We start from the raw sequence: 24,568 nt of genomic DNA, 5'->3' as shown, positions 1-24,568 counted from the left end.
TAAATTTAAAAATTAAATAAAAACTAAACTATTAATAAAATATGATTATTTTTATCATTAAGAAACTAAAGTGACTATCTCCATCATTGGATGTGCTCTTAGGTCTATAAACACTAATAAGTTTTTAGTCAAACTAATATATTTTTATTAATAAATATTTAGTCAAACAAATGAAATAAGAGGATTAAAATAAAAATTAGTTTATATGTGGAAGGTGCATTTATGATAAATTAAATATTTGGAATGTAAATACAAAAAGTATCAGGGATGATTGCATAAATAATACGATTTTTGAGGGTTTACTCCTAAATAATTGACAAGAGCAGAGTGATAAATACAAAAATATCTTCACATCCTAATCATCACTCAAAATATCTTCCCACTTCCCCTTTTCCACTTTTTAGCTCACTTTTCCCCAACTCTCACCTCAAAATATCTTCACTTAACCCCCAAAACCAAAACCCGACCCGAACCATGTCAGGAGCTCCCACCGCCGCTTCCTCCGGCAACCACAGCCTCCATCTCCCGACTCCAACCCTCGACGCGGAGTCGCAGTCCCTGCTGCAGTCGATCTCCGCTCAAGGCGGTTACGCCTATGCTCGCATGGCGGCGCTAGCAGTCGCCGGCGACCAAAGCGCGGCGGAGGCGGCGCGTGATATGGCCTGGGAGCAGCTTCACTCCGGTCCCTGGCACTCTGTTCTCCCCGTGTGGCGCGACGCTTACTCGATGGCGTGTCTCCACGTGGCCAAGTTCCATTTCGCCGCCGGCGAGTTTGGGGAAGCCCTCGGCGCGCTCGATATGGGTCTCATCATGGGAGGGACGCTTCTCCGCAAGGACCTCCACGACTCTGTGCTCTTGGTCTCCTCTGAAGCTCGTAAGAAGGCTAAGAGCCTCGGAGATTTCAAGGGTGAGAAACTTGTCCCTGAAGTTCCCGTCGACGTCAATGAGGTAAAAAGCTCAGATCTTGTTAACATTTTGGTAGGATTAGTTTAGTTTGTCGGAAACTGAGAGTGTTGGGTTTGTTGAAAACTTTACTTGCAGGTGCTAAAGATTCTACCTTTGAGGTCATTGACTAGTGGAAGAGTAGACAAGAGGTCTGACTTATCTATGGAGGGGTTTCTGCGTGATTATTTTCAGACAGGTACACCTGTTGTTATAACCAATTGTATGGCTCATTGGCCTGCTAGGACCAAGTGGAACCACTTGGACTATCTCACTTCTGTTGCTGGTAACCGTACCGTTCCCGTCGAGGTGACTTACTCATCGTTTCTTCGCTTATTGTATCTGTAATCATGTTTTTAGTTAGCTTTTGAGTGTTGAGTTAGAGTTTTGACTGAATCAGAATAGCTGAAAGCTGTTAGAAGTTTGAAATGCTATACAGGTGGGGAAAAACTATTTGTGTTCAGATTGGAAGCAAGAGCTTGTGACGTTTTCCAAGTTCCTTGAACGGATGAGGACCAATAGATCCACCTCCGTGGAGCCTACTTATCTTGCTCAGCATCCGTTGTTTGATCAGGTATCATGTATACGTGTTGTGCATCATCATCATATACTGATTACTTGAAGCTATGGCTTATTGGTTTAACATGACTGGGTGGGCAGATAAATGAACTGAGAGATGATATATGTATTCCTGATTACTGTTTTGTCGGTGGAGGGGATCTCCAATCTCTTAATGCGTGGTTTGGTCCGGCTGGGACAGTTACTCCCTTACACCATGATCCACATCATAATATACTTGCTCAGGTATTTATGGCTTCAGATCTTTTTCCATAAATGAACATGGCTTCTTGTCTGTGCTGCTCCCTCTCTTTATACGCTTGTCCCCAATGTATACGTTCTGTAAGTGATTAACGAGCTTCTTCTTCTTTGATGTTCTTGCATAAGAAAGCCTGATCATCTCGCTGGATTGAAGCCTGATGTCTGAACAAAAACTAAACTCTTAGTTTGACTAACCAAACTTATCGTTTCACCCCGGAAAATTTATTTAATTTTTTCTTTTCATTCTCCTATTTAATGTTTGATATCATCTGTTCTTCAGGTTGTTGGCAAGAAGTATATAAGGCTTTACCCATCCTCATTGCAAGACGAACTTTACCCTTATTCTGAGACAATGCTTTGCAACTCTAGCCAGGTAAGTTTTCTAATCCTATATTCAAATCTGATACTGTGTTTAAACGGAAGCTGAGTCGACTTGATCCTTGTGTCCAAACGGGGTGGTTTCAAACTTTGGTTGAAGGTTGATCTTGACAACATCGACAAGAACGAGTTTCCAAAGGTGGTGGAGCTAGAGTTTATGGATTGTATCCTAGAGGAAGGCGAAATGCTGTACATCCCTCCCAAATGGTGGCACTATGTCAGGTCTTTAACAATGAGTTTCTCGGTTAGCTTCTGGTGGAGCAATGAAGCAGAGTCCTCTGATTCTTAGCAAATGGAGTATTTTTAATCTCTGTTTCTGGTTTGTTCACTCTGTCTCTTACGTCAATTGTGTTAGATCTTAAAAGTAAGTAGAGAAGAAATCAATTGCTCTGAGACTGAGCATGAAGATGTTTGTTTTGTCTAAGCCTATGTTGTAAAAGACAATTGAGAGCTTTCAAGTCTTGACACAGACATTTTTGTGTGTATCCTCATGGTTTGTCTTTGCATTAAGCCAGGAAAGGTTTAATGAGCATCCATTTCTAAGGAAGAAATGGGCCAAAGGCCCAGTTCAATTTAGTATTCGGTTCTCTTTTGCTACATTTGTCCACGAAAATCATCCGGTTGATTTATGGACAATTGGATCAAAGGTCTTAGAAAAGTATACTCTTTTTTTTTCTGAATTTTAAAAGCTCACGAAACACATCAGTTTGTTTATATTTTAGGATTTACAAGTTTCTGTGTGTTTAAAATTAAGTGCTAGAAGAAAAGTTGAAAGTTTATTTTTATGCGATGAGAAAAGAAAAGTTCAGTAAAGTTTTAGGGTTTAAAAGCTAAGCTTATATGTTGAAAATAAAAGTTAAAAGTTAAGTTTTTATGGGTTTAAAAGTTAAAAAACACATCACTTTGTTTAGATTTTATGGGCTTAAAAGTTACGTTTTAGAACTGGAGTTTAAAGTTGATATATACTCCTTCCCTTTCAAAATAAATGATGTTTTTGAGAGTTTAAAATGTTTTAAAATATTTGATGTTTTGATATTTTTATATTAGTTTTAGTTTTACAAAACTGTGTCACCAATAATGTTTTATAGTGGTTTTTATGATTGGTTGAATTAGTTTTACTTTATATTTTTAATGTTACTTTTTAAGAAAAAAAACTATTCATTAATTCTTGTGTATTCATATTTAAAACATCAAGTATTTTGAAATAGAGGGAGTATTAAACTATTTTACTATTATCTCTATCTTACAAAGATAAAACTTATGAAAAAAATTATTCACAAATAATTTTTCTATTATTTAATAATTGTAAATTTCAAACTTCGAAATTTATAAGTTTAACTCAAGACTATCTTATTACATTGTTTTTTTTTTCAGAAAGATACCATTTCTATATAAAGTATTATCTTCACAATTTTATCACCAACCAAGGCTTTGGAGTTCGTGGATGATTATAACCAGAAACAATAACTGTAATGTTTTGAGTCTTTTAACACGTAAAATACCCGCAAAAACCTATCCTACAAACTTTGATAAACTCAACAAGTAAAATAGTCAAAGGTAGTACTGATGTGGCAACAAACAGCGAATTCAAACATGAATATTAAACTCATTTCTACAAATTCCTAATGGAGTAATAATATGTCTCATATTAATCATTTATGAATGCCATTGCCAATTGCCAAGAACAAGAAAAATGTATCGCAGTTATGTCTCTTTGTTTATGTACCCTGTGGTTCTATACAAAACCGTCGGTGCTGAACTAGATGTGCGGACGGACAAAGTATCGTAAAATTTCTTTTTTTTTCTCTTTCTATCGTGACATTTTATTCAACGTAACTACAATTATATGCGATTCGGAAGATGCGTAGAAGAATGCTTATGAAAGAAAAACGATTAAAATGCAAGGACATGGCAACGTGGCATCATGGTGACTTTTGATTAATTGTAGACGAATCTTATCTAGCCGGCAAGTCTCATCGGAAAATCTAATCGTAGCTTCAATTATTTGCATGGAAACTCTCCCCCACTTCCAGTTCCTGTCTCTATCTTAGTTTGTCCGCAAGCTTCCCTATTGATATCTAATGAATGTGCTTCAAACTCTAATCCATGTGTGTGGTTTCTACATATTTGTGTCCACATAACTAGTATTACAAACCATTTAATTCCATGTTATTCATTAAACAAAGCCACATGTTAAGAAAGTTATCACCAATTTTGCAAATATTTAAATCACTTACATTTTCTGAATCACCAATTTATTAGTTTCGGTTTAAGTACCATTATATTCCATAACAATGTTAGTATTTCGGTGTGTAGTATTAAATCTCACATGAATTTGCATTTTATGTTGACTATTTAATGTAGAATTTTAATGATTAATGAAGATTACACGAACACACCATTATTGTTGTTTCGAGTCCAAAATGTCTAATCATAACCAAACCGAACTATTATCTAATAACTATGTAAAAATAATATTTAATGTATTTTTGCCAAGTATTGTCCTTTCTCTTTGTTTATAAATATTTATTTTTAAAATTCGTTATTTATTATTATTCGCTATTTATATGCCCATAACGTTTATCTTCTACACTCACACATCAAGTCCCAATTCCCAACACTGTGACAAAAGAGAATCTCGAACAATGAAGCTCAACGTCTTCGTATCACTCCTCCTCCTTCTAGTCTCAACCGCAACATGCTGTCCGCCTTCAGACCGCCGTGCACTTCTAGCTTTCCGTGCAGCACTCCACGAGCCATACCTCGGCATTTTCAACTCATGGACCGGCCAAGACTGCTGCCACAACTGGTACGGCGTCAGCTGCGACTCGCTCACTCACCGAGTCGCCGACATCAACCTCCGCGGCGAGTCAGAAGACCCCATCTTCGAGCGAGCTCACCGAACCGGTTACATGACCGGACACATCTCTCCGGCGATATGCGACCTCGCTCGTCTCTCCGCCATCACCATCGCCGATTGGAAAGGTATCTCCGGCGAGATCCCCACGTGCATCACACGTCTTCCTTTCCTCCGTACGCTCGATCTCATCGGAAACCAAATCTCCGGCGGGATACCAAACGACATCGGAAGGCTACACCGGTTAGCTGTTTTAAACGTAGCGGATAACCGGATATCCGGTTCAATTCCAAAATCGTTAACCAACCTCTCTAGCTTAATGCACTTAGACCTCCGTAACAACCTCATCTCCGGCGTAATCCCGCCGGACTTCGGCCGGTTAACCATGCTCAGCCGCGCATTGCTAAGCGGTAACCGAATAACCGGTCGAATTCCTGAATCACTAACCCGGATTTACCGGTTAGCGGACGTTGATCTCTCAGGTAACCAATTATACGGCCCGATTCCAGCGTCCCTAGGCCGTATGGCGGTTCTCGCGACGCTTAACCTCGACGGAAACAAATTCTCCGGTGAGATACCACAAACTCTGATGACGTCATCGGTGATGAACTTGAATTTGAGCAGGAACATGTTGCAAGGGAAGATACCGGAAGGGTTCGGACCAAGGTCTTACTTCACTGTACTTGATTTGTCTTATAACAATCTCAAGGGACCAATCCCGAGATCAATTTCTGGTGCGTCGTTTATTGGCCATTTGGATCTTAGCCATAACCATCTCTGCGGGAGGATTCCGGTGGGGTCGCCGTTCAGTCACCTTGAAGCGGCGTCGTTTATGTACAACGACTGTCTTTGCGGCAAACCTTTGAGGGCTTGTTTAAAAAACTGATTTTATGTAATCTTCGTTTATTAGACCTTATTATATTTTATGATTATGCACTGAAGAAAAACATAAATGTGTGCTACGTTCGGTACTTTATGATTGATTATTATCACGACCTGCTCTACTTACAATAGAACTGTTTTCTGTAAGTTGTATCCATATCAATACCAAAAAAAATATGTTACAAAGGAATTTAAACCTCATATCTACTATACAAACGTTAAATTTTTTATCAGGCTACAGAGCTTATATAGCTTTTCAATTAGATTGATTACAAAAGATAGATAAAATGGCACTAGAGAGGGTAAGTAAATATTGTATCACCTAAATCGACATACCATACGGATACAGTTGTACATTTATTAGAATCATGGAAACTTATTTACTACTAACATATTATATACTATAATTACATAATACATAACATAGAATCTATTCACTTGAGTTTGTTTCTGAAAAAAAAAATATTCTAGGGATAAATATATACATTTGGGGATATATCAAAGAAAAATTTAATGCAGGAAAATCCAACTCACATGAAGAATAGGAACGAATGAATTAAATGAAAACATTAAGTAGAAAGTGGTGTGGTGTGGGGTAATGATAATAAAGTGTGCAATAAAGAAAAATAAATGGGCAGAAGCATTGCATGTGAAACTCTGTAAGCATTTTGCGGTGAGTGTGACCTCAGGACCTGTCGCTGCTTCACTACATGGGTCTACTCACTTGCATTCATTTCTTATTGTCTCTAAATTAATATACCATTTTAATTATAAGCTGCATTGGGCCCATTAGAGCCCATATAACTGGACCTGCGGACGTTCCAATTTATGACTGTCGACTCAAAACACAAACCTTGTATTCTGTACGTGGTGGTGGTGGTACGCAAAAGTTTCAAGTTATTGATGAGATTCAATATCACTAGTAGCAAGTCTGAACCTGTTTCATTCTCATGTTTTAAGAATAGGTTACCAAGTCAACTAATGTGAGCTCATTAATTCTTCTTATAAGTTGAAAAAAACACCTGAAAGTTAACTATTGAAAATTACGTTAGTGGCAAAGCAAATAGATGAGGATGAAAAGAAAATTGTATTGTAATCAAAATCTTCAACTATTCCTGCTATGGGCTTGTATGGCGTGAGTTTGGGCTAGTGTTAGGCTGTTGCCGAACACAACACGTGAAATTACCTTCTTTTATCTTTCTTAATGCCATTATTTCCTACTTGTTACAATTTTTCGGCAATAACAAAGGAAAAGTCGTAATACGTTGGTGTTCTCTCAAAAACATATACAATTGTGGACTCTACTAAGTCAAGCAAAATCAGATGCGGCTGAATGGAGTATTGTGGAAGATAATAAAGAGAAGCAGACCCACAGAGAAGGAAACTATGCAACTAATAATTCAAATCGCATATGGAAGAAACCAGGAGATGGATGGATAAAATGCAATCTTGATGGTTCCTTTTCTACTTCTACTAGAATAGGTAAAGCAGGATGGGTAGTGAGAGATTATCAAGGTGTCTTTAGAGGAGCAGGACAAGCAGTAAGAGAGGTGGTCAACAATACTTTTGAAGCGGAGTGTCAAGCATTAATAATTTCCATGCAACATTGTTGGAGTCGGGGATACAGAAAGATGGTTTTTGAAAGTGATTGTAAGAAACTCATCAACATATTGGATGGCCAAAGTCTGAATTTCCAAGCATATAATTGGATAAGAGAAATAAGATGGTGGAGTCGACAATTTGAAGCTATAAGAATCATATGGATTAGAAGAGGAAGAAACAAGGTTGCAGACAAGCTTGCTAAAGATATGATTCCATATGGAAATCTTTTTCACTTTCATTTTTATTCCCCTGTAACAATAACAAATTTACTACACAGGGATTATGTATCTTCTTTATCAAGTTAATAAAATATGTTGAAGCTAAAAAAAAAAACAAAGGAACAGAATTCAAGAAAACCAAAAAAAAAAAATCTCCCAAATTTCAAATGAAAAGAAATCTGCAATTGTTACCATATCCAATCTTGGGATAGTCTTTAACTAGTTGTGTAATTTTCAAGGCTCTATCTTATATGGTACTATTACTTTTGAATCTATACAACACATAATTGAGATCCACAGCGTAGATCCTTGATCCTTTGTAGTTATTTAGTTGTGAACCCACGTTAATTGTGAATCCATGTAAAATGTTTATTTTAGCATTGATGATTATATAGCCCTTATTACAAGAATTAAGATAAGAAAACAAACAAACATAGAGTAAATAAATAAGTGTCTGCAGAGAATTCAGTGTCATAGTCTTCTCTATCTCTTACTTTGTTTCTATACATAGCTAATAGCTTGTAATGATCATGGTTATGTTTCCATTTACTTTAATGGATTTAGCTTTTATTAGTTAAACGACTTTATTAGTAACTCATCAACTCACTTCATAATTAACATGGTGAATCTGAAATTGCTGCTTGGTTTTCGATAAAACTGTCATGTACCCCATTCGACATCTTTATTTTATGGTTCCTTAGACTTTTTTTTTTTTTTGGTCAAATGGTTCCTTAGACTTTAGTTAGAATTTAGCCATAGCAATTAGGTTTCTCCAACACAACGTGTGGTCACCTTCGTTGTATTGAATTAATTTGTCTTCTGACTTATTTATTTTGATTTTCTCCATTTTCTATTTTTTAAATAAAATTATTTTGACATTATTAATTATCTTGATGGGTTTCAGTGAAATAAAATATCGTTTGTCATTTATAAAAATGCCAACAAATAATTATAAGCTTTGTCCCCCTTTCTTTTTTTTTTTGAAACACTTTTTTGAAACACAAAGAACCACTCCTTAACTTCGTGACAAAAAAAAAAGAACCACTCCTTAACTCATTTCCTCCGTGCTAGTCATATATGACATAGAATGATATCTTAATAACTTAATTTCTAAAGACGAACATGTTAACCATAATAACTTTGAAAAATACGTACCTACCTATGTATTCAAATTCTTAGAATCCACGTTGTAGCGCACCTCTACACGTTTGATAACATTTGTGAATTGATACTGTATAATGAATTCAGATTCTGTCTTATAAATAACACCGGGATTCAAATGAAAGATTCTCCTTAGATATGTTCTAGTCTGCAAGTCAATGTCATAATAAGAGTGTTGGGGAATCTTGAGGAGACATTTTGTACTCCAATGACTATATCTGTCATGTTAAGCATTACATATCAATAAAGTAATCAAATATGTGGGATCAAGTCGCCCCTAAACTAACACACTATAATATAAACATGTCTAAAGAGTGGTTGATAATTTCTTAATTGCTATCTTAAGTCTCAACTTCAGTATCGCATTTCTCTCACCGCTAAAAGCATACTATTTACCGAATCACAGTAGAACATTGCTGTCTATACGATTCATTAATAAAGCCAGCAGAAGAAATAGCTACTGTATTAGAGTTGAATAATTATGGTGATTAAAAAGTAAAGTACGCGTTCCACAATCTAAATCTTTTTCGTCTTTAATTAATTAAGACATTGATTTTGAGTGCTATCAACGTATGTGAATGAAAACGAATATAAAAAATGTGAGTTCTCAAGTAGTCAAGTGTAATTATCAGGTAATATGCTTTACGGAAGGAATTAGACCGTGTAATTATATGATTACACATTCTCATTTAATTCTTTAACTAGATCATCCGCGCTTAGAGCGGATTATTTTATGATGAAAATTTTCACTAATAATTAATAAATATTTTGTTAATTTGTAAGAATTTTGTTTATTTGAATTTTCTTTGCATTTAAATTAATGCTTTTAAATTTGACCCGAATCCGCAGTCAAATCGGTTAATCCGGTGAATCAATAATTCAATTTAGGTTTTAAAAATATCCATGTTTATAAAAATCACTATATCCGAGACTAACCAATTGAACCGATGGATGTCCGATATGTTAACATATCAAATTTGATTTAAATTGCTATAGTTTTATAATTTGTCACCTTATAATCCAAATTTTAAAGTTTATTGTCTTACAATTTTATTAAATTATGACATTTCTACAAAATTTTGATAGAGAAAAAAAAGATATAATTAACAACTATAAATGTCTTGATCATATTACTCCATTTTATATAACTTAATTAATTTTATTATAATTGTTTTGTGTAATTTTTCTTGTTAATCATTTATATTATAATCGCTTTAATTTTTTTTGTTAACAATTAGTATTAAGCATTTTTCTTTAGATAACATATATTTTGAACATTTTTTCATAATTATTTTTGTTATTATAGTTATTGTACACTGTATAATGTTTATATATTTATTTTTTATGTAATGGCTATTATTGAATTGTTATCTTACTTAAATAAATGATAGAACAATTACTTAGTAAATATAAATAAAATAATATGTTAATTTAATTGATTTATCATTGATTGAAATGTTTTTGTAGTATTTAAACCTGTAAAATTAAGTTTTATTTATTTTCGTTTTTTATAAAAAAAATTTAATTATTTAATTTATTTAAATATTTGGTTGTTAAAAAGATAAGTTCTAATATTTTATATTGTTTGGACATAAGATTAATTATAGTGTTGTTTGGGAAAATGGATAGTAGTATAAAGAAATGACTATATTGTTTGAAAACATTGATAGTAGTATAAGGAAAAGAATATTAGTGATTTAATGTAGGTTTAACTATAAAGTAGGAAGATGTATTTAATTTAAAAACATGTTAGGTCTAACACAATGTTTCTGTTTTAATAATATAGATTATTTTTATATTTCTACCACGACATCCTATACTAATGATTCCTTATAATTATCTTTTTAAAAGCGATATTTTTATTTAAAATTTGCTAGTTTCTTCTTCGGACTGTGCAGCGAAGTCTTCTATATACCAAAAAAAAGTTCAACAATGATTTTCATATAAACGAAAACCAGAAAAAATAAAAATTACACCACATAAGAAAAATAAGTATCTACAACTTTGTACGTGTTAATTCCACACCCGTGGATCAGAAATCAATGAACGAATCGCTGTTACGACACACGTGCGAAGGAGATTGTAACGGTGACGGAAGAGCTGATGACACCGTCATCCTCAGTTTCTCCAAATGTTCCCTTATATCAAACCCACCAACCGTTAATTCACCGTCATCTCTTAACGGAATAAACGGAGGTCGTAACACTTCCGTTAACAAATGCCACCTCACACCCGCGAAAAAAGGATGCTCCTTTATCTCCGCTGCGCCACGGCGGCTGCCTAACCGCCTACTCGAGTCTTTCACAAGCAGCCGCCGGATAAGATCCGTGAGATCATTTGGTTTTCCGGCGAACTCAGGTTCTTTAACCAGCACATTTCGAAAAGTCTCCTTCTTGCTCTTCCCTTTGAACGGCGTCTCTCCGTACATCATCTCGAACGTCAGAACACCGAGAGCCCACCAATCGACGGCGAAGTCGTGACCGTCGCCGCGAATTACCTCCGGCGAGACGTACTCATCAGTTCCGACGAAGGAATTTGAACGATCGCCGGAGGAAAAACTAGTTTTCCGGCGAGTAATCGGGTTGACCCGAGCGGATCTCGTTTTCTTGCTTTCTGACTTCGCCGGCGAGACCCAGCGAGAAAAGCTCCGACTTTTTATAGGATCGGTGCACAATTCCGGGTCGGGTTGAAAGAATTCGGGTCGGGTGGGCTTCATGAGGCTCCGAGAAAGGTCGAAGTCGGTGAGTGTAACGTGACCGGATTGCTGAATCAATATGTTCTCTGGTTTCAAGTCTCTGTAAGCGATCCCCATGGAATGAAGATGCTCAAGCGCACAGACGATCTCAGCCACGTAGAATCTAATAACAGAGGAGCTAAAAACGCCGTCGTTTTGACGGCGAAGAAGGACGTTGAGATCGCCGCCGGAGCAATACGGGACAGCCCATACGAAAAATTCCGGTGACTCGAAGGAAGCTAAGAGACGAGGGAGAAACGGGTTTTGGTTCGTTTCAACGGAGAGACGACGGAGGACCTCGATTTCCCACCGTGCACGGCGGAGAGAGGAGGCTGACGATTTGTGGACAAGCTTGACGGCGAAGGAAGAAGAAGAAGGGGAGACAGAAACAACGTCATGTGCGAGGAAGACAGTTCCGGTGGCGCCTTGTCCGAGGATTTTAAGAGCTCTGATAGAGTCGAGGTTGAGAATCCCAGGCGATGAAGGTGGGGACGACGGCGATGACTCCATTTGAGTGTGAGTGAGAGAGAGAGAGAAACGAGTGGGTCTGAATTTTGGGTTCTGTCTCCTCTTTTCTTGTATTTATAAATAAATATAGTTCTATCGTTATCGTTGCCTTCATATCTGTTACTTCTTTGTCTCTTTTAGTATTTTATTTTCTTGTATGAAAATTGATAATTAGTTAATTACAAAAACCTGTTAATTGTATTTTCCGCATATTATGGCCAGTTTTCACGTCTGTCTAATAAGAAAAGGTTGCGGAAGATATATGCACACGTAATATAATCTACAATTTTATTTTCTTTAGTAGGACACGGACACCATGACTACATGTTTAATAATATTGATACACGACCATTAAGACTTTATTATTAAAACAATCTAAGAGAACTATCTCTCTCTCGAAGCTTCGAGGAATCCACATTCTCCTTCGTGCGATCAGCTGATGGGGAGGACCATTTGATAACCTGCCTAGTGCCTACCATCCTTTACATGAAGAGAACAATACTCTGCCATGACTTCAGAGCTATCTAGTCTCTTTCAATGGAACCGATCAAGATTTATGAACGCTAATCTGTTTCAAACTTTTCAACTACATATTATCAAGACATTCCAATGCGAAGTTAGACCTCTTCCGCTTTTAACTTCTATAGTTCTATGTACTGTCTGTTAATAGGACGGCTAATCAATTGGCAAAAACGCAGTAGCCAATAACTAGACTTCGCTCTTCTAATGTATATGTAACGTTAGTTATTTAATAACCCTGTAAAAATTCTACTATTAATGAAATGTCCAGGTTGTCTACAGACCAAAAATTAATTTAATTAAGAATACTCAAATAAATTAATAATGTCATCTACTAGTATATTTTGTTTTTTTTTCTTTTATTTCCATCCACTTCACGACAAGGAAATATATAAAACTGAAGGCAAATTATGAAGGAGTTGAAATAATGGAACACGTGCAATACCATAATGCAGTAGAGCCAATGTGTCGCCGCCAGGCCAAACTGGAGCCTCGCAACCACCGCATTAAATCTAAAGCTAAATCTTTGTTTAGTGTTAATCTTTTACCACGCCCGTCCAATTAGTAAACCTACTTTCCAATTAGTAAACCTACTTTCATTAAATCGATTAATTTTTTTTTGAAGAATTAATTATTTCTCTCCCCCCCCCTAGATTATTGCGTGTATACATGATGGAGATGATAATTCTGTAAATGTAATTCTTTTTATATTGTTTATTTTGAAGAATTATGTTTCACTTTTTATGGTCACTTTATTTGCACATGAACATAAATTTACTTAACATATAACTAAAAATTTTAAACTAAAAACTGTAAACAATTTAATGGTAAAAGACTTTGCAAACAAATTAGACAGTTTTCTGCCAAGTTACTGTCTAAGTGTCTAGTAAATTTAAGGAAAATTGCATTGTATAACACACAAACAATTAATAATTTACTATCTGCTAAATGTTCTAATTCACCGACACATTTTTTATACAATATTGTCATATTGCCCTCAATAATAACCGGAAAAACTTGCAAAAGAAAGAAACAAAAATGATTGATACTCACTGTGAAAAAGTAACTCGTGTCCCTTCGTTATTCACACCCTCTCATTTTAACTTTACCATCTTTTGGTATATGAAAGTGAATAATAGTCTTCATCAAAAATTGGGCACCGCATATACACCGCCAACGTTTATGGTGTTTCTCTCCGATCAAAATCACTTATTCCATCGTTTCTTCTTGGTACGGCGACTCAGCTTCTCGGAATCGGGAGTCGGTGAGAATACGATACGAACCGTAAGTTCTGATCTTAAGTTTTTTGTTTGTTTTGGAATCTGGGTAAATCGGTGAAATCAAGTAGGATGGTTGATTAAGTGTTCCTGTTTGTGTAGCTGCTGAAATATATTGATGTCTTTTGCTGAATCGGCCGTTCCTATTGTTTGATCTACTTCGTTTTTGTTTCATGTATGGTAAAATAGGGAAAAACAAATGATGATGGTTGATTAAGTGTTTATGTTTGCTCGCTTTTGTAACTTTTGTAAGTATTTTTTTACTGCTTCCGATTAGTCAATTTGTCGGGAAAAAGCGTTTCGCGGTGAGACATCCACTTGTTCCCTAGTTTGTTGTTCTCGTGTTACATGTTATCTAATTTGTGAGGCCAATGGCTCTTTATTTTTCATTCCACTATGTGTAGTCTACTGATTTCTATTCTAGTACATCTGTATGTTACACCATACATATATAGACTGATGTTTTTCATTCCATTGACCGCAACCTGTAGTTTCTTTGTCTGTTCACACTGCATAGATTTGTTTAAAAGTATTCTACTCATATGGAATAGCCGTTAGTTAGTAACTGAGAAGGACTTGAGCTCTGGTGGCTGTTTGTGGGGAAGTCAATCCGTTATGCTCCTCAAGACTTTGCCCTTGTGACTGGTCTTAACTGTGGCGAAAGTGGGCGCTTCCACAGTGAGGCACAAGAAAAAGCTATTGGGTGAGGGAAGGGAACCATTTACAAACTCGAGCTTACATTTTGTTTTTTTTTTTTTTTCTGTTCTATTTGGCAAATATTGAATATAAATGATATTCTACAGTTCATACGGATGAGTTATGTTTTGTTGTTGTAATTGATATGAATCTTGGTTTATGTATATTGATCAAAACTAAACATTTACAAACTCGAGCCTACATTTAGTTAACCACACCCATACAAATGTAAACTTCACACAAATTTCAATTGTTCTATTTATAATGATTCTATTTTAGATTTAAAAGTAGATTATTGCAATAAATGATCTATATCGTATAGTTTAATATTACATAATATAGTTTAAAATTACATAATATTATGCACTATTTTAAGATTTTGATATTTGGGTTTAGAGTTTAACTTTGGGTTTAGGGTTCAGTGATTAAGGTTTAGGGTTTAAATTTGGATTTAGGGTTTAAATTTGGATTTAGGGTTTAACATTTGAAAGGTGGGACTTGAGGTTGAGGTCAATATAACTTCTTACATGCAAGCATAGGCATTTTATAATTTCACCAATATGAATTGTACTATTTATTTTGTTCTATTCTATTTTTGTTTAGGGTTTATATTTGTATTTATGATTTATATTTGGGTTTAGGGTTTAGTGATTAGGGTGGGTTTATATTTTGGTTTAGGGTTTAGTATTTGGAATTTGGGGTTGAGGTTAGAGTCAACATAACTTCTTACATGCAAATATATACATTTTATAATTTTACCAATATGTACTATACTATTTATTTTTTTCATTCTATTCGGGTTTAAAGTTTATATTTATATTTATGAGTTATATTTGAGTTTAGGGTTTAGTGATTGAAGTTTAAGGTTTAGGATTTAGTATTTAGTATTTGGATGGTGAGGTTGATGTTATGTCATCATTTAGGGCTGGACAACCGGTGTACCATTCAGGTGTCGGTTCCATCCTAATCGGGGTCGGGTTTCCATGGTTAACAAAAAGAAACCCCATTCAGATAAATTTGAAGATCGGTTCGGGGGATATACGGTTCGGGTCGGGGTTTGTAGACTGGCGTGGAACCGGTATAACCCGGAATACTTTTGGTATCGGGTGTCCATATGTATTTCGGTTCTTAAATGTACCATTTGTAGCGAATGTAACCATTATAAAACAAAATAATTTTGTAATTTGCAATGCAAGTAAGTACAAAAACACAGAAAAAAGCATTCAGAATCCTCATAACCCTTAAGGCAAGACATATTTAAAACGAAAGCATCTTTATTATTGATAGTAAAGTGAGAAACTTAACAACTCAGAGAATTCAAACAAATCTAAAGCCATAACCAAATTCTTAAAACCAAAATGAGAAACATTATTCAAACTTCAAAGATATAAAAACCAAATGCAGAAAACTTCAAGCTCCATGCTTCAACCTTCACCCGCCTTCTTTTACTTCATGCTTCGACTTTGAAGCTTCAGTCATCAAGCCAATGGGCTTGAAACTCTGCAACAGAAAAAAAAAGTATAAGACACGAGGTAGCATAAACACATAAAGTACGAAATATAGTAAAAAAAAGTAAGTGAAAAGATACACAGACCTTTATGAAGTCGATCAAGGAACTCCACATCAGCAAGCATCTTCTCATTTGTAGTGACTTGTTCACTCACCTTGTTGTCAGCATGCATCGATTGCTCAGTGCACATGAGAACTTGTATCATGTAATGAGGTTGACAACTTCGATATGGCTCCAAGATCCTACCACTTGTGCTAAAAGCACTTTCAGATGCCACTGATAAAACTTGCATGGCGAGGAGATCTCTTGCCATTTCAGCAAGCACATGATACTTCATCTTGTGAACCTTCCACCAAGAGAGAATTTCGAACTCAATACCAACCAAGAGCTTTGGAGTTTCAACTGCCTCCTTCAAGTACATTTCAAGTTCATCCCTTGTAAAATCTTCCGTTTCAACAACCAGCTCCTTGTACACACAATTCATCCTTTCATAACCAAAATCTTCAACCACCAGCTCCATTCTATCTGTGCCTTGATCTTGCGTCTCTGGAGGAGGCTGAGATGATGATGCGTGATTTGACTGAGAGGCTTGTCCAGTAGACCCTCTGAAACGTGTGTTGTACTCCTTCAACATAGACCTGAGAAGATCACCAACAGATTCCAGCATTGCTTTAGACTCCAAGCTTTCATTTTCATAGAACTTCTCAAAGCACAGCTTTGCAAATTGCATATTTTTCCTTGGATCAAAAACCGTGGCTAAGATCAGCATCCTGTTGACAGTCTTCATACATTCCAGTATTTGAGAAACTTCTGCAACATCTCCGATGCTTTCACACACAACTCAGGATTGAAGCTGTTGGCCAGTGCAGTGAGGTTTCTTTCTATAGTCACTATCTCACAGTAGCACTTGTAAGAGTTCACCTTCGATGAGGCAGAAACAACCAAAGTGTTGTTGTAAAAGATTATCAGAAACCTCTTAAGCTTCTCAACAACACTCCTGTCTCTCAAAGAAGGCGGTCCACACCTCTTAACCCCATTTTCCATCTCCAAAAAATAATCATTATACAACCTATCTTCTGCCTCCATCCTATCAAATGCATCTTTAAACTGAAGAGCCCTAGACATGATAAGGAAGGTTGAGTTCCATCTAGTCTTAATATCCATATGTAAGCTACCCCGGCTCATTCTCTCAGTGGTGAATCTAAGATCAAATGCATTAAGCCTAGGTGTTGAAGAACGAACATATTGTATAGCTTTCCTAATGGCTAACACATTTTCCCCTACCTCGGTCAAATCCTCCTTAGCAATTAAATTAATGATGTGAGCATATCACCTCATGTGCAAGAAATTCCCATCTAGAACTAATGCCTCAGGGGAAACATCACTAAAATCACTATGGAATCTCCTAATGGCAGAAGTATTCGCAGTTGCATTGTCTTCCGTGATTCAAAATACCGTTTCAATGCCCCATTCAACTAAACACTCCAAGAGGACAATTACGATAGTCTGACCTTTATGGTCCATCACATACTTGAAGCCCATGATAAGCTTCTTCAGCTGCCAAGCTGCGTCAACGAAGTGGGCAATTATCACCATGTAACTTGCACCTGTTACAAATTAAACAAAAAAAATCAGACTTTAGAAATTAAAAAAAAATAATTTTAAAAATATATCAGATGCGTAGAACAACGAATATGATAAGTAAAACAAAGAAGTAAAAGTTGTAGATAAGTTACCTGTGACATGTGAAACTCATATGTCAGTTGTAAGTGACACTCTTTGTTTTGTTGTGTGAAGCATGTTTTTCAAAGCTGCTTTCTTCGTCACATACATCTCAACGATGTCTCTAGTTGCAGTCTTTCTTGAGTGGGGTTTGTAAAGGTTTACCTTGCAAGTGTTAATAACAAACGTATTAGTAATGTTACATGTAAAAAGAAGATAAAAAGGTAAGGGTTTATTAAATGGATTACCTTTCTGCATAAGTGTTTTCAAGCAGTGCTTTCAATAAATGAAAGAGGCAGTTCTACTAGCACAATCAACTCATTCGATGCCTCTCTGAAAACAGCCTCTGCAACTTTTGATGACTTCAGATTGCCATCAGTGTTGATCTCTATCTGATTCGTTCCTTGACTGGTTAACCATGTTTGGTACTCTTTGCAGATGGACAAATGCTTCTGGAGGTTTGATGTTCCTGATTTGGTAGCGCATGAGAAGATCTTCCGATAATAGTGGCAGATGCATCTGTCACGACTTTCTTTGGTTCAGGTAAAATTCTTTCAGACACCAGACCTTGGCACAACGACTTTCATCACCTTCTTTGATTGAGAAGATACACCAGAAGTTGCATCTCCATCGATGGCCTTCCCTCGTTTTTGAGTACGTTGGTACTCTTCTCTTTCAACTTGAGCTTCAACATCCATGGTTTCTTCAACAGTGTGTGGAATTTTGGAGGATACAGCAACCATCTGCAAGAGAATGAGAAAAAAATTACCATCAGTAAAATCCAAAGAAACGATTCAAGTTATTAGTTTCTTACAAAACACTCAGCTCATAGCTCAAGAACAAACATCAACATGTACGAAACAAAAGCAAAACATATAGTATCCATAAAACAAAACAGCTCATTGCTACATTTAGAATTTTGTTTTTCTTGAACATATAGTATGTTTATTCGTGATGAAATTATTGCACAAGGCAGCTAGTTAATGTAAAAGAACCTATGACTACTCGTGATGCTTAATTAATACGAAACAAAACATAAGATTTTATATCTTAAAAATTATACCAAAACCCAAAAACCCGAAAGCAAAAAGAAAATGAAACAAGCATCGAGTATATGTAAAAAGAGGAGTACCTCTGCTTGATTACTTGAGTTCTGTGATGGAGGAGACGATGATGATAGGAGAAGTATTTATAGGATCTGGGTTTCGGTTTTAAATCGAGGAAGAGAATCAGATACGATGTGCGAAAACAGTTGGAGATATCCGATAATTGGAGTTAGGAAATAATTGCGGTGAGGATATCTTGGGAGATCGTGATTTAGGAAAGGTTTCATGAATTCTCCCCTTGAAGATCAAGAGAAATCAAAATTCGATCTCGATAGGGAAAAAGGGGAGTAGGGTTAACCAGGGCCGGGTTTCGGGTGTAACCATTCGGTCTCTCGGGTTATATCCGATCTGACCCGACACCCGACATTATCAAACATTCAGGCCCATTCGTTTTTTTCTAAAGATCCGGTACTGACCCATACCATCTTAAACGGACCGGTAGGGGTTGTGGATGGGATTGGGATATGTTTTATTATTTTGGGTTGATATGAAATTGGTGTTTTATGCTATTTTGTTAATATGAAATATAACACTCTGGTTTGACTGTGAAAAGTAAATGGAGTACACCATTTGTTGTAAGAATGTTCATATTTTGTCTACATATTTATTGAACACAGTGAACGTTTGCGGTTATTAAGTATGTGACGTGGAAGATGTGTTTTCTCTCATAAGATTACAGTTCGTGGTAAGTAATGGTCATACATGATGTTGTCAATGTCATCTCACTATGTTTCCTTCACCGGTTACTTATACGCCTAAGAGATAAAGCGAGCTTAGATCAAACTTAATTGTTAGATACTTTATTTTGTCAAAATCAATGGTCTGTAGTTAATTTCTATTTCAAACTTACTTATTTTGTAAATTCTTCGTTTAAACAGATTATAAATACACATATATAAAACGGGAAAAATATCTGGTTGATATATGATGACAATTACACTTAGCTGTTGATTGTAACAATTCAGAAGAACTTGACATAAATGATATTGATAGTCCTTTTATTTTTATATTTTTCATGACAATCATATAAATCGAACACATGTAGATTCTTTAGCTCATATGAGTTTACTGTTCTTTTATCCATTTTATTAAACTTAGCTCACAAAATTTTTGAATGTAGAAACGTATTAAAATGATGAGAATGGTACGATATTCAAGATATTCAAAAGAGATGCAATGAACTAACCTCCAAAAAGAAAAAAAAAAAAACTAACCTCCAGAACTTATAGAAATATATCAAACCTAAACCAGAATTTCGGATAGCTACTTGCCTATTTGTTTCTCATTTTAATAGATGAAGAAAATATGTTTTACCAAAAATAAAATTTCTTTTTTATAACGAAATTTCACATATAAATAAAACAAATACAATATAGAGTAGTTGTAGTCTTGTAGATCACTCTATATATTAATTAATATGATATCAAATCCGTAAAATTTTATATTTTCCATAGTAAAAACTTACAGAAATTTATTTCATTATCGATGAAATAAATTCCTAATTTTTAACAAGATATTTAATTTAGAAACTGAAAGCTGTATGGCTGAAAAGGAAGTGGGGGACCGGGGACGTCACGTGGGATGCACAATCGAAAGAAATACAACAGTGTGCCTTTGTAATGGTTTCATAAACGAGAGTGAGAGAGATTCTCAAGAAGATAATTTTTAAAGAGAAAGAGTTACAACTTTTTTTTTTTTTTTTAAAGAGTTACAACTTTAGGGTACAATGTGTATCTGTCACACTGTGCTCTTGTTACTTTTATTAATTATGTAACATAATAATAATTACATTTTTTGAAAAGTGAAAAGATTATGGAACATAATTATCCCACTTCATATCTTGGCTTTCCTTACTTTGATATGTAATGACACGAACAATAATACCTTAAATGTAGTATTTATACGTAGGTTATTATTATTAGTATTTTTCTTTTAAAATAATAATAATAATAATAATAAACTATTGTATAAATACTACATTTAAGAGAGCAAAATTTCATTAATATCTCAAATGGGCATCATTACAATTACATACAAGCTAAGAGAGCAAAATTCAGTACAACCATAATCCATTAATTTAGTAGCATTAAATCATCGGTCATACATCTAAGTTGTGGGCGCAACTCCGGAGCATTCCATCATCACCACCTCACCAGGTTAATCCGGGAGGGAGCTCTCGCATCCCACTCTCTTCTTAGCTTAAGCAACTGTAGACACTTAATATATAAGACAAGAACACCATACTTACAGAAGTCGGATTTGAGATACCATCAACTTTAATGTCTTGAATGATTCATAACATGCACAATAAGGAACGATCAACACCACCTCCATTTATCAAGGATAAACATTGATGCTGGGATGCATTACCGATGCTGGGATGCATTACCCAATCATAAAGAGCCATCATCGGATATACACGAATCAGAGATAGACCGACTTCTCAAACTCCAATGCCAAATGCCCATCTCTGATAACCGAAGAAGGGTCCATGATGTGACAGTTAAACGCAATTCTGGTGGCAAAATAGAGAAGCCATGAAGATGAAGAACCCGAATCAAGCCCTCAAATGAAAGTTGTTGCTTCCGGTAGAGAGAGAAGACAAAGAACTTTAGGTAGAGAGCAAAATAAGGCAAGAAGGTTGATGAGCAACGATTCACCACAGCCATAGACGACTAGACGAATCTGAAGCTTCCCACACCTCCAAACATGGACATCAGACCACAGTTACCACCACAAAGTAGAAGACCAGATTCTGCACACGCCACCGAGTCATGGAATCTCCAGCGTTACCTTAAGAGAGGACGAGGAGAACTGCCCATCCAAGACGCCTCGAGACAAGCCGCTACAACATCGCCCACCGCTACACTACTCAGATCGCCACCAAGATGCCTCGACTCTCAGAAAAGAGATACAAGGAGAACACGACCGCACACAAAACCCACAAACTGAGACAGAGTTTTGCTTCCCCATCTTCTTCCGTATAAAGTAGTTTTTAAATTACCGTATAACCATTATAAAGCTTATGACCATATGAAGTGGGACTTTATTAAGCGCTAATGCAGAAATTGAGATTCTCGTCCACTTATATCGATTGGATTATACAATATATAACGTTAACTAACTATAAGGTATTCATGAAAACGTAACATAGAGAGAACATTACTCTTATAAGGTATTCATGAAAGCGTAACAAAGAGAGACCATTACTTTTGAAAAAAAAATTACATTAAGGAGATTCTTTGTCTCATTTCATATTTATTCTTTAAATGGAAGCATTCGTTATCCTTCTTAATCTTGCAAAGAACCAAAGGAAGATAACGGGATGTGTGTTTCACGCGTTAGCCTTTCTTTTATAAGGCGGAGCTCGTGAACTTGAAGAAGTTATGAAAGTAATGAGGAAATATGGAAAAGCATCAGATCAATATATAAACTTTGATAAATCATCCTTACTCTTTGGCAAGAGAGTACCTGTAATTGTAAGTCAATTAATTAAGGACACTCTTTGAATCCAAAATAAAAAAAGAGGAATGGATTCATACCTAGGTATTCCATGCAGACTACAAAACATAGTAAATGGATAAACGGAGAGATGGGTATCACAAGGTGAAAAAGAAGTGCTAGTTAAATCTATACTATTAGCTTTTCCGTCTTATGTCATGTTTAGTTTTTTACTTCAATTGGAGATCTGCGAATACCTTGTGAGTGCTACTGCACGATTCTGGTGGAGTTCAAACCCCCATAAATGTAATTTATTGGGCAAAATGGAAAAACTATTATCAAGAGAAGAGGCAGACATTGGTTTCAGAATGATAGATGAGTCTAATCTAGCCTTGTTGACAAAATCATTGTGGAGATTGATATAACCAGACTCTCTTTTAGCCCATGTTTTACATGGCAAATACTATAAATTTAGTTTGGCTTTGCGTGCTATTGACGTTGATATCCCTTCATACGTCGGGACTAGCCTTTCAGCTTGAAAACCTCTACTGCTACTAGGGATTAGACAGAAGATCCATTCGAATTTTGAGGTAAAATCATAGGATGAAAATCATAGGATGATCCCGGTTGGAACACGACTTCACCTGCAAGAAAGTATACCTTTGATTGGCCATAAGCCAATCTTTACAACGTGATTCTTACTCCTGGAGCTTCAATAAAAGTGGCAGGTATACTGTTAAGTCAGGATATTTGGATGGACAAACATATATTTAAGGGTGAAGAAAATGTTGTTTACACTGAACCAAGTATTATGAAGCTCAAAGTCTTTGCTTGGAAAGTAAAGGCACCGCAAAAGATCCGTCATCTTATATAGCAGTTACTCACAAGACATGTAGCAGTCACAAAAAAACTTGAATCGTCGCTATATGCGATGTGATAATATTTGTCCAAAGTGTGGGGATCCAGATGAGTTAGTAACTCATGCTATCTTTGAATGTCAACCATCAATTCAAGCATGGGCTCTTGCGGCTACACCGTCTCATCCAAATACATTTTCTTTGTCCAACATATATACTAATATAGACTATCTTTTCTAGAGGAAAAACAGTTTTGAAGATCAAGAAATGGACAAACACCCTTATTGGTATCTCTAGAAAACAACTAATAATAAACTATTCAGAATGATAGATAGAGATCCACTTAAACTAATCAGATATGCAGAAGGAGAAGGCCAAACATGGTTCACAGCAAAGCAGACAGAGATTGGGTTGACTACATCCCCAGCAATAGCATCTCAAGTCTTATCCTTTGAGAATATATGCATGGTGGACGGTTTTTGGACCTCCACATCGATTTTCATTGGATGCAGATTGGTTTGGAAAGATTGCACTGAACAAACACAACTCGTGGGTACAAGAAATCAAAGAAGAAGAGAATCTGCCTTGCATTCAAATTGGAAGCTCTATAATGGGCAATGGACAGCATGTTGCATCATTCGATATGTCAACATTTTGGGACAAACTGTAAGGATTTGATAGAGATTATAAAGGAACCTCAGGCATAGCCGACTTTTTCGACATAGCTGAAGGAGATACAAGAACCGAAGAAAAGATTCCACGATTTCAGGCTATTCTACATTTTCATGGGACAAAATGAAACTGCTGATTTTTTAGCTAGAACTGCAAGGTCTTTCTATAAGCCTCTTTGTTTCGTTAGTTGCTATATTCCGGTCTAGTTATCTAGAACACCTTAAGTCTGAGTAAGATAATAGTCTTTGGACACGTCAAAAAAATATTTTGAAATTTTATTTGTATGTCAACATTATATTATTTCATAAATTCATTAAAAATATTTTATCGGGAACGTTGTTATACATTTTCGTTACATATATTTAATAAATTTTCTAATTTTATTTTGAAAAATATATTATAAAGAATTTTTTATTATAATGAACTTTGTTAGTCAGAAACCATTAACATATTCTGTCTCTATCTTAGATATACTTTTTTTTTGTCCTTTTGTAAAATCTACAAGCTTTCAATATAGTTGAGATTCAAACACTATACAGTAGAACCTCAATAAATTAATCCTCGATAAATTAATAATCTCTATAAATTAATAAATTTTGTTGGTCCCAACTTGGACCGGTTCAAAATTTAACACAAATCGATAAAAATAATACGATAATAAATTTTTA

At 35.6% G+C, this 24,568-nt stretch overlaps 3 protein-coding genes across 6 annotated transcripts; 2 read left to right on the top strand and 1 right to left on the bottom strand.

Annotated features, from left to right (window-relative positions):
• Positions 1–177: 177 nt before the first annotated feature.
• Positions 178–2,649, top strand: JMJ30 (lysine-specific demethylase JMJ30). Of its 4 annotated transcripts, none has more exons than XM_009147334.2 (6): positions 178–948; positions 1,042–1,251; positions 1,382–1,516; positions 1,603–1,746; positions 2,042–2,134; positions 2,240–2,649. In XM_009147334.2, exons 1-6 carry the CDS (start codon positions 475–477, stop codon positions 2,426–2,428), a joined length of 1,245 nt encoding a protein of 414 aa, XP_009145582.1. In that variant the 5' UTR covers positions 178–474; the 3' UTR covers positions 2,429–2,649. The 4 variants fall into 4 exon arrangements, 3 of the variants coding, with proteins under 3 accessions (XP_009145582.1, XP_009145583.1, XP_033146925.1); XR_004457972.1 differs by having other exon boundaries at positions 353–948; positions 1,892–2,134; positions 2,240–2,262; XM_009147335.3 differs by having other exon boundaries at positions 353–948; positions 1,892–2,649.
• Positions 2,650–4,718: 2,069 nt separating this feature from the next.
• On the top strand, positions 4,719–6,060 carry LOC103869270 (DNA damage-repair/toleration protein DRT100). The gene has a single exon (XM_009147333.3). It carries the CDS (start codon positions 4,785–4,787, stop codon positions 5,880–5,882), a length of 1,098 nt encoding a protein of 365 aa, XP_009145581.1. The 5' UTR covers positions 4,719–4,784; the 3' UTR covers positions 5,883–6,060.
• Positions 6,061–10,649: 4,589 nt separating this feature from the next.
• Positions 10,650–22,948, bottom strand: LOC103869269 (serine/threonine-protein kinase UCNL). Its single transcript, XM_033291035.1, has one exon. It carries the CDS (start codon positions 12,101–12,103, stop codon positions 10,892–10,894), a length of 1,212 nt encoding a protein of 403 aa, XP_033146926.1. The 5' UTR covers positions 12,104–22,948; the 3' UTR covers positions 10,650–10,891.
• Positions 22,949–24,568: the final 1,620 nt, after the last annotated feature.

Source organism: Brassica rapa, chromosome A05 (assembly GCF_000309985.2).
Source record: "Brassica rapa cultivar Chiifu-401-42 chromosome A05, CAAS_Brap_v3.01, whole genome shotgun sequence".
NCBI lineage: Eukaryota > Viridiplantae > Streptophyta > Magnoliopsida > Brassicales > Brassicaceae > Brassica > Brassica rapa.
The sequence above is the reverse complement of the archived record's forward strand: the minus strand, read 5'-3'. Positions and strand labels throughout refer to the sequence as shown.